Genomic DNA, 9,957 nt, shown 5'->3' on the forward strand with positions numbered 1-9,957 from the left:
TTTTAAAAAAAAAAAAAAAAAAAAAAAAAAAAAAAAGGTAAAATGAAATCAAAAGAGAATAAAGTAAAGCATGTGGGGGAAGAGGTACACGTGCGAGGAATTGATGGAATGTGGCGCCCTCAATACCCATAGCACATCATTAAGGACAACCCTGCGTTACTCCCACGCAACCTTTTCCAACTTTTTCTCAACTCATCAGTTTTTTATTTATTTATTTATTTATTTATCATTTTTTATACCAAACATTTTTATATTTATTTGTCTTATCCATTCAACTATTACTTTATAATCTTTTAAAGCTTTATAAATAATAAAAGTCTCATAATTCAATTATGATTTTTAAATGTTTTATTCATTCGGAACTTAATATTTTTATTTATGATTTGGTTTTGGTGTTGCATTTGTTATGCTCTTTTGAATATTTTTTTAAATTGAAGATTCAAAGGCCAATATTATTTAAATTTTGAACAAAGGCTCTATAACGAAAAAGGAAGAAAAAATCAAACCTTTTTTTATACATATATATTTGAAGTTAGAAATTTATTTTTCTATTTAGTCCTCATTATTCATCTTTTTTGAAGTTGAGTGAAAAAGGGTGGAGAAAGAGAGAATATTTGACTGCGTTGTTTATCGAAATTGGCAGCTTTAGTCACTTCCCTTCCCTTTCCTTTCTTTTGTGTCTATATCTTCGGCCTTTCCCTCCCCTTCTTCTTGCCTACCAATTCTGACCTTTCTCTTCTTCTTCTTCCTCCTTTCATCGAGTTTTCTCATCCTCTTTCTCACATCCACCTCTTCTCCGATCGTCATGTCGTTCCGAGGCCTCCGACGGGTATCTTTATGTTCTTATTTTTATGCTTTCTTTACTTTAACTCAACTGGGTGTACCCTTATTTCAATTGGGGGCTCTGCCTTTTCTCCCGATTTTATGTTACGTATGTTTTTCTCAACATTCTTCACCTCTGCTTCATCCTTCCCAACCACCCATCAACTGACCTCTCAATTTTATGTTTTCTTCTTTCTTTACCCTTTTCTCTGATGCTATTTACTCTCCTTTCTTCAAGCATGCTGTGTTTCTTCTTCTTTTTCTCTTTATTTCAAACGAGTACATTGGATTTTCATGAAATGAGTTAGATTCGACGGATCATGTGCTTGATTGATTCAGGTTCTTGTTATACCTCTGAAATCTTTGATTTAAGGGGTGGAAGTCATGATCTTGACTGTTCAGGCAGGTCTGTGAGTTCAGAGTCTGTTGATGGACTTCTGTCTTCTTTGCTTCTTCTGCAATTTCTTTTTACAAACTTTTTAAAACAAGAATCTATTGGGGATCTCAGGATCAATCATGGTGATCCGGTCTGCAGCTAAATCAAACCTTTTGTTGATTGAACAATACTATAGATCCCATGCTTCAATTTAAAGGACTTCTGCTGGTGTATTTTGCTGAGGATTATCACTTTGTTGGCACCATTTTCTTTGAACTATTCACATGCTTTAAATCTTGGTGCTTCTTGTTTGGTTGTTTTGACGTTTATGAACTGAACTACCTTTTACAGCAAAACACTTTATCTGCAATGGGTGTGAATGAACACACCAAGAAGACATTTTCTGAACTACAGAGAAAGAAAATGTATAGATATGTGATCTTTAAGGTTGATGAAAAGAAAAGGGAGGTGGTGGTTGACAAGATTGGCAATCCTGCTGAGAGCTATGAAGATTTCACTGCTGCTCTGCCCGACAACGATTGCCGCTATGCTGTTTATGATTTTGATTTTGTGACATCTGACAACTGTCAGAAGAGCAAGATTTTCTTCATTGCCTGGTTAGCTAAGCTTTCACCCATCATCAACTTTAATCTTATATTTCTTATTGCTATATTGTTCATTGGTTTGCCCCACAACACAGCATTTTGGAACCTACTTAGGAAAGCATTCGTTATCCTAGGGGTTCTAAATGTTCATGGTCAATTGGTTATTCATATAACTCATCTGGTTTGCTTGCTATTTTCATTCAATACCTTCTTCTGGTGCATATGCTTGACTCTGCACACTGCACAAGTCATGATCTTCAGGGTTCTATATGCATCAACTAATCTCTCTTAACATCATAGTACAGTACATTGAAATTTTCGGGCAAAACGCGAAAATCTTGACATATTTATTCAGATTGGTCGCTGTTTCTGTTGTTGATGATCCAATGCACCTTTTGAATCTCTTATTCCAGAAACCATCTAGTTACGACCTTCAATGAAAGGAATTCTTTTGGTCATGTCATATCAATGATAATCACATTGGTGTCTTTTAATCTCACCCTAGATTGGTGCACTTCAGGTCTCCAGCGAGCTCTCGAATCCGTGCCAAGATGCTCTATGCAACATCTAAAGACAACTTTCGACATGAGCTGGATGGCATTCACTATGAGATCCAAGCTACTGACCCTGCAGAGATGGACCTGGAAGTGATTAGAGACCGTGCTCAATGAACAGCCTCTGTTTAATTTGTTTAATTTGTTCTCTCTAAGGGGTAAACCAGCTAGTATTTTGAATACTTTATGAACTGGTTTAGCTTCGATATGTGTAAAACCGAACGCTGCCGAATGAAAACGTTGGACAAACCATAAAATAAACTAACATCTGCAGAATGCTGATATATGGTGGATCGACATGTTGCTGTGGTTGCTATGACTGCTTCTCAGGTGAAGATAAGTTTGCTATAGAAAATGTTTAGAATTTATCAAACCTATTATCATTGGAAATTTGTTCTCTGGTGGATCTAATTCAATCTCTCTTCTGTGCCTCCTTTTATGATGTGAAATGAAGAACACAGTGCCGAATGGATCATAGCATGCTTTGTGTATTGTCTTTCATGAACTGAATTTCGGCTCATCATCAACCAAAAACAATTTTCCAAACCAACATATGAAAAAGAAGCATTTATTTCCTGTTCTTTTTTTTTCCTTTTCCTTAATTCTCAAAAGTTAACAAAGAGTCTTGAATCATCTTTCTTTGAACACACAATTTTTATGTATAAAAGACCCTCACTACCTGTCTGCAAAGAAACATAAATCACACCGAAATAGAACTTTATTCTTAAGAGAATCCCATCCCATAAATGGAATCTTTAAACATAGGAGAAGACTGACTGTCTAATTGGTAGCTGCCCGGCTATCACCAATTGTTGAATGGTTCCATCTTCGTTCTAGCCCGACATCTCTTCCAGCGATTTTCCTTTTCCCCCTTCCTCTGCTTCCAAATATTGTAAGTTATACCCAACATTTGTTTAACGGTTGAAGTCTTAAATTTGTAATTTTATTGATTAAAAACAATAATTAATTATTTATACTCAAATTTTTTAAATAAATTTTATAGCAAATCTTTCAAACCCTCCAATAACATGTTACTAGATTCCTATTTAGGAAATTAGATTTCAAATATATATATATATATATATATTAGGGTAAATACCCTTTTATTTTTAAAATTTTTTAATTTTGTTTTCCAACTTTAATATTGATTGCATATTGCTTTGACATACAATTAATACAACATTATTGGAGGAGATGAAAGAAAGAGCAAGTTGACTTCAATCCCAAGACAGTATATTATATTATATTATATTATTTAAACAGTAGTGTCTCCAAAATGGCATTACATAAACACAGCACATCTATTTGTGGTTGTCACCTTTATTTTATTATCAACTTTTTTGCTTACTTAATTAATACTAATACTGCTTTAAATATTACTTACTTGGTTACTTAGTTTCCAGAAAATCCAAGATTTTAATATTACATGAATGAAGGGTATGAAAAAAAGGAAGAAAATTACAGTATTGACAAGTTAAATTTAATGGCGTAAGACAATTCAAAAGCCATGAAAACTTCTAAAGAAGAAGAAGAAGAAGAAGAAGAAGAAATAACATCTCAGAAAGGACTCATACTACTACTACTACTACTACTACTCTCACATGAACTTAGCATCAAAAGTTCTTCCAAATACTCTGTTCCCAAATCTTCCAAAATCACTACCACATTCTTCTTTTTCTTCATCTTCTTCGTCTCCGCCACCCCCTGGATTTTCGCCGCCGCCCCTGACTTCCTTCTTAGTGAGTGTTTTCTCTTCAAAGCCACCACTGGTGACAATCCTTCTTCCAATTCATACTTAATCTCCTGCAGCGATTCCCTCACCATTTCCACCGGAAAATTCAGCACCGCCAGTGCTCCTCTCATCGAATACGCCGCTTGATCGTAAGCTAAAGCCGCGGCTTCGGCACTATCGAAAGTCCCAAGCCAAACCCTAACTCCATGCCTTGTCGAATCCCTAATCTCCGCCGCGTACTTCCCCCATGGCCGCCGCCTCACTCCTCTGTAATTCTTCTCCGTCGTTTTTCTCTCTTTCTCCCTCTCCAAATCAATCGAACTCACTTCGATTTCTTCCTTCACCGCAATCTTCAATTCCGATTCCGATGGTTGATGGCCGACAAACTCATCCGGCAGTGAGAGTGAGTTTTCTAGCACACTGTTTATCGAGAAAAAATCGCTCCATGAAAACGACAATTCCTCCGGTGATCCGAGTGAACATTCCGTCGAGAAATCTGAATCGGAGAACGAAAAGTAATAGGATTCCATTTGGATTTCTAGAGGAAATTGAATCTTCAATGTAATTTTTTTTTTTTTAATTGTATAGAAAAAGGACTCTGTTTCCTTTCTTTCTGTGTGTAAAAGAATTTGAATATTTAGGCCTATATATAACAACGGGAAAATGACGAATTCCGATCCGCAAAATAAATAAAAAATAAATAAAATAATTTGGCCAGAGTTATCAATATTTTATAACGGGGGGGGTGAAAAGCAAAGAAGTTTTTATAACATAATGCTTAAATTATATTTAACAACTCGGCAAAACAAAAATAAGAATAGCAAGGGCTACCGGGGCACGTGCTCAAAAGACGCCACAAGCCCGGCGGCGCATGGGACCCATCCACAATTTCTTTCAATAAAAAAAATATTGAAGTAACCGAATCCTGAATTATAACGGAATAGTTCGTGAATTTAGTAGTTGTGTACGTGGCAGACACGTCATGGAGATATTTAGAGAATTCACGGCAATTGCGTTATTGAGTTACAGCTGGACATGGCACGAGTGCCTTAGTTTAGTGGCTTTAGATCACAGGAGGATAAATTAATTAATGAAATACTTGTTCCTTTTTTAATGCCAGTTGGAATTTAATTAACAACCTCATTTTAATTTAATGTTATGATTAATATGAGTTAAATTAAGTATTTCAATTAAAATTAATCATCGATAATTATAGACGTAATTATATGGAAACACAAACATTTCTGATCAAATTTGCTATAATGTTTTATTTATTGATTTCTTACTTAATTTATATAAAAATGAAAAGAAAAAATAGAAAGAAAAAAAGGTTTAAAAGGTATTTAGAAGATTTTCACTAGTCCATAATCAAAAAAAGAGATAGAGATTACTGCACGTGGCAGTCTCATCTTATAATCACCTGTTATAGATTTACGTAGAATTTCAAAACACCCAATGATATGCTTCAAATAAATTAACTATTATTTTAACAAATCTTGATAAATAAGTTAAAATGTTTAAAATATTGGTTAATTCAAAATCTACTTTTTTGTAATTATTTAATTTTTTATGGTTTTTTTTTCCTATCTAAAGAATTAGATAAAATAAATAAAATAATATGGTAGACTTTAATTTTTAAAACTAAATAATTATCTAATCCAATTAAGTTTAATAAGCTTTAAAATATATAAATAAGTAAAAAAAAAAAAAAAAAACATCCTTAAAATTAATTGAATTACTAAAAAAAACTTTTGTGGTTGAAATTGTTTTTTAAAAAAGTTGAAGATTTAAAAGGCATACTTATATTAAATTTTCCAAACACGTGTTTTAAACCCATCCAAAAATTCATCCAACTTACATGTTGTCTTTAAAAATATATTATCTACCTAACTAACCAATTAATTAAGAAGTCGGATAAATTCACATTTTTTAAAAATCATATTTTTTAGGTTGATCTAAATACCTTTATTTGATAATCATTTAAAAGCTCCATTGATTTTCCTTTTTTGGGTCATTTTCTGTACACTAAATTTCAAACTTTGAAAGAGAAGGTTATAATTTATAAACCAAATTTTAAAAATAAAAAATATATATATTAAACTATTTGGGTTTTTAAACTTTTAATTGTTTTGAAAGGAATTCAACATTTGACTGAATTATTTATTTATTTATTTATTTGGCATTAGCCGTCGCATATTTCAGACAAGCTTTGAATGAAATAGAGGGTTTGCATTTTCCATGCCTCTCACTCCCTTGATTATTATTCCATATATGTTTTGTTTTAATCCTTTGGACGCACAGCACAAACACAAAGGGTTCCTCTTTTTTTTTTTTTTTTTTTTTTTTGCATAAATTTTTNTCGCAATCTCCTTCCCCCTCCACAAATTAATGATTTTCATAACAATGGAAGTAGGGTTTTCGAGTGGCAACCCACCCAACCAAATCACCAACTTGCTCAAAATCGACCAATTTAATGGGACCACCAATTTTAAATTCACCATTTTAAGTCCATGTTCATGAACCATCTTCTCGCCCACTTTTATTATTATTATTGTTATTATTATTTCATTTTCATTACTCTATTTATTTAAATTATAAATCACGTTGATTTTGCGTACCAGATGCTCTTGCTTCCAAATTTGGTATATACCAGTTTTTTATTGTTTTTGTTTTTTTTGTCCAGTCCTATCCATAAAGCTATAAAGCTAGCAACTAGCTTGCTAAGGTAAAATAATACTAATACTAATAATAATATATATATATATATAATATTGGTTTAGAATAATTATTAAAAACAATTTATTATCGTTAAATTGGCCTCGTGTTAAAATTCAGTGGAGACGACTTCATAAGTTCATTGCACCTTACAATGCTTCCATCAATTTCAATTACAAACCCTCTTTGGCTGCCATTTTTTTTTTTTTTTTTTTTTTTTTGTCAGTTTATCTTCCTCTTCATTAATTATGAGATTTCTTCTAGATGAAAAGGGCCTGGCTTGAACCTTCCATTTTTCTTTCATTTATCATGCATTTATTAATAATGTTTTTTTTTATTTTTTAATCACGTAGCTGTAGTTTTGATTCCTTTCGGGTCCATGCCCTTCTAGAAGAATAGCTGGTTTTAGTATTTTTATTACAAAAATAAAAAATAAAAAGCTTTTTTTAACTACTGTATGGTTACTATTTATATAGATTTGAAAATTAATATATATATGTTGTTATAATCTAACGGAAATGATGTTAATCTCTTTGAAAAACTTCCAATAAAGTAATTTGATTTGAAAGTGATGGATTCTGAATACATTCAAGCAATGTTTGAAGAAAGCTTCCAATACCTCATTTAATATTATGAATCCTTTTCTTTTCTTTTCTTTTCTTTTTTATAATATTTCCAATAATCCCATATTTTTCATGGGCCTATTCATTTTGCTCACCAAAATAACTTCACCTTCAACTTTTTTTTTTTTTTTTAAATTTTAAATTTAAAGTTCTTCTGGCCATGTATTTCTTTTTTTTTTCTCTCTCTCTTTTTTGTTAGGCAAGGGGGGACTTTGGTGAATGAATTATATGATATGTAATAAAGAAAAGGGAGGGACATGTTTGAAGTTGAGGGTGTGACAAGGCATTGGTTGATCTTATAATTAATATGGATATGGGCAGCCATTAAGGACCAACTAGCCACTTCATGAGTATGACATTTCAAGAAACTGTCATTCCTAAAATATTACCAACCTCAGTCATTATTATTATTTAACTTATATAGCTTGTTTTTGTATTTTAAAACACGTGAAAGAAATAGAATTAAGGATTGGACGTTCATAAATATCTTATTTAGAAGTGTGTAGTACCAATATTATATGTTTTAATCATAGTGAAGGATGACGATGAATTTTAAATATTTAATTATTTAAAACATGATGTTTTCTTTTTAAAATGTTGTACAAGTTTTAACGATAATAGTTTGGTGAGAGAGCAATGCCAAAGAAGGACGCCACGGAAGAAGAACCAAACACGTGTGGTTTAAATTTGCTAATATTTTACAACTTTAATGTTGTCTCATTTGGTCTTCACAACATGTTTCAACATTATCATTTTAATTTGTCCTGCTTTCTCGCTATTCTAAGTTGCCAATCATTTGTTAATTTCTGCCGGATCTATTTGGGCTTACGAGAAGCTTCCCAAGCCCCAAGCCCAAAGTATGGGCCTTGTGTGCGCTTTTGCAGACCGTTTCGTTAGGGATTAGTTTGAGAGAGACGCAATATTATCCAACGCCAAACTGGAAAATAGTCGGGATTGAGTTACCCCTTATCTTCAACACAGGCGGGCAATTCAATTCTGATAGGAGCTAAAATGGCTGCTGATTAAGCTCAACCCACCTCCCCTCCTTCTGCTCCTTACTTCTTTGCTTCCTTCTTTTCAACTTCCCTCAATGAGATCAGCGACATCTCTGAAAACCCATTGCCCTTACGTTTCGCTTCCCCTTCATGGCTTCAGCTTTTCGGCAACGAAGAACTCGTCTGTTTCTGTCACTCCCTGTAAATTTGAACCATTTCTCTTTAATTTGCGAGCCAAACCGGCCCGATTCCTTGTACTTTGTTACCGGGATTCCGAGAAATCTGCTCTGGAACAACAATCTGTGGGGGTCGAAGATTCGAATGGGGCTTTGACGGTGGAGAATACAGAGCAAAATCAATGGAGTGTGGAAGTGGGTAGCCCAAGCTTTGGATTTTGGCCTCTTGCTAAATTCAGCTTGAGCGATAAGGCTTTTCTTCTATTCACATTCATTGCCCTTACGGTAAATTTAACCATAGCCTCGAATTTTAAGCATTTGTTGTGTGCTGTGTGAATTTCTCCGAATTTTTGGTTGTTGTTGACTGTTTGCAATGCCGGATTCATGACAAATAACTCATTGAGACTTGACAAATGTTCTTTTCTTTTCCTGTTTTTCTCCTCCTCGGTTCCTAAGAAATAGAATAATTTCTCATCTTACCGGTTCTTCAAAGCTTCTCCTGACAACTTTTTACTAATAACTTACAAAACAATATCTAATTTTAGAGAATCAGAGATGTTGAGCTCCGGAAAGAAAAAGGGATTATAGAGATGATATATTTTTTTTAATATAATACCAACATATAAATATAAAGAATCCAACAAAACAATGAAGTTGTGGTCTAATGAGAGGTCAATAAGGGTCATCAAAATAATAAAAAGCTTAAACGGTACGAGTTCAATCTATGGTAAGCACCTACATGATTTAATTTTCTACGTGATCTTGGGCAACTAAATCCAGTAGGGTCAGGTGGTGACCTCGTGAGAATAATTGAGGTGCACACACAACTAAAAAAAAATCATTTTACTTTAGCTGATCACTTCTAGCCCGGGGTGTTCGAACAAATTAAAATTTTCTTCGTTGCCAATTGTGTATTATTTCCATAGAAGCTCAAGTAGCTCGACATGGTTTTAGGGTGCTATAGAGAACATTTAAATTATGTTGGATGTTTCTGAATTGAAAAAATTACTTGAGGATTTTTGCTGTCAAAACTCCTTATGATTGAGTTTAATTATGTTGGATGTTTCTGAATTGTGGGCTTGATAGGAGCTGACCAGTGCTTGCTGACGGAAATATGTCATGAATGCCAACTTTCACATCTTTTTAATGAGATATTTGGTCATTGTGCGTTTGTATAAACATTGATTAGTGCTCATTGGTGTAGATTTCTGTGGCATTTACAAGCCTTGTCATTGCAGCTGTGCCAACATTTAATGTAAGTTCATTACTAACTAATTTAAGCTGAATTAGCTTTCAAGCACATATTCTTACTCTTTTGTTTTTATTCATGTTTTTTTTTTTTTTTTTTTTTTTCTCTTT

At 33.2% G+C, this 9,957-nt stretch overlaps 3 protein-coding genes across 3 annotated transcripts in view; 2 read left to right on the plus strand and 1 right to left on the minus strand.

The window, feature by feature from the left end:
- The first annotated feature begins 569 nt into the window (after positions 1–569).
- LOC111491296 (actin-depolymerizing factor-like) lies at positions 570–2,834 on the plus strand. Its single transcript, XM_023140147.1, has 3 exons — positions 570–829; positions 1,550–1,815; positions 2,324–2,834. The coding sequence occupies exons 1-3, from the start codon at positions 806–808 to the stop codon at positions 2,472–2,474; spliced, it is 441 nt and encodes a 146-aa protein (XP_022995915.1). The 5' UTR covers positions 570–805; the 3' UTR covers positions 2,475–2,834.
- Positions 2,835–3,753: 919 nt separating this feature from the next.
- LOC111491612 (ethylene-responsive transcription factor 1B-like) lies at positions 3,754–4,732 on the minus strand. Its single transcript, XM_023140588.1, has one exon. The coding sequence runs from the start codon at positions 4,617–4,619 to the stop codon at positions 3,915–3,917; it is 705 nt and encodes a 234-aa protein (XP_022996356.1). The 5' UTR covers positions 4,620–4,732; the 3' UTR covers positions 3,754–3,914.
- Positions 4,733–8,353: 3,621 nt separating this feature from the next.
- LOC111491526 overlaps positions 8,354–9,957 on the plus strand; it is a 2,847-nt gene continuing 1,243 nt past the window's right edge. The window contains exons 1-2 of the mRNA XM_023140476.1: positions 8,354–8,883; positions 9,803–9,853. Of these exons, the coding sequence (XP_022996244.1) occupies positions 8,518–8,883; positions 9,803–9,853 (417 nt within the window). The 5' untranslated portion in view covers positions 8,354–8,517. The remainder of the gene's footprint in view (positions 8,884–9,802; positions 9,854–9,957) is intronic.

The sequence above is a fragment of the Cucurbita maxima genome, unplaced genomic scaffold, assembly GCF_002738345.1.
Source record: "Cucurbita maxima cultivar Rimu unplaced genomic scaffold, Cmax_1.0 Cma_Scf00016, whole genome shotgun sequence".
Taxonomy (NCBI): domain Eukaryota; kingdom Viridiplantae; phylum Streptophyta; class Magnoliopsida; order Cucurbitales; family Cucurbitaceae; genus Cucurbita; species Cucurbita maxima.

Excerpts from the sequence above, each read along its gene's own strand:
- LOC111491296 (XM_023140147.1), top strand. The coding sequence starts at position 806 with ATGTCGTTCCGAGGCCTCCGACGG. Across the intron at positions 830-1,549 it reads CGTTCCGAGGCCTCCGACGG|CAAAACACTTTATCTGCAAT; the intron begins GTATCTTTATGT and ends TACCTTTTACAG. Across the intron at positions 1,816-2,323 it reads AAGATTTTCTTCATTGCCTG|GTCTCCAGCGAGCTCTCGAA; the intron begins GTTAGCTAAGCT and ends GGTGCACTTCAG.
- LOC111491612 (XM_023140588.1), bottom strand. The coding sequence starts at position 4,619 with ATGGAATCCTATTACTTTTCGTTCTCCGATTCAGATTTCTCGACGGAA.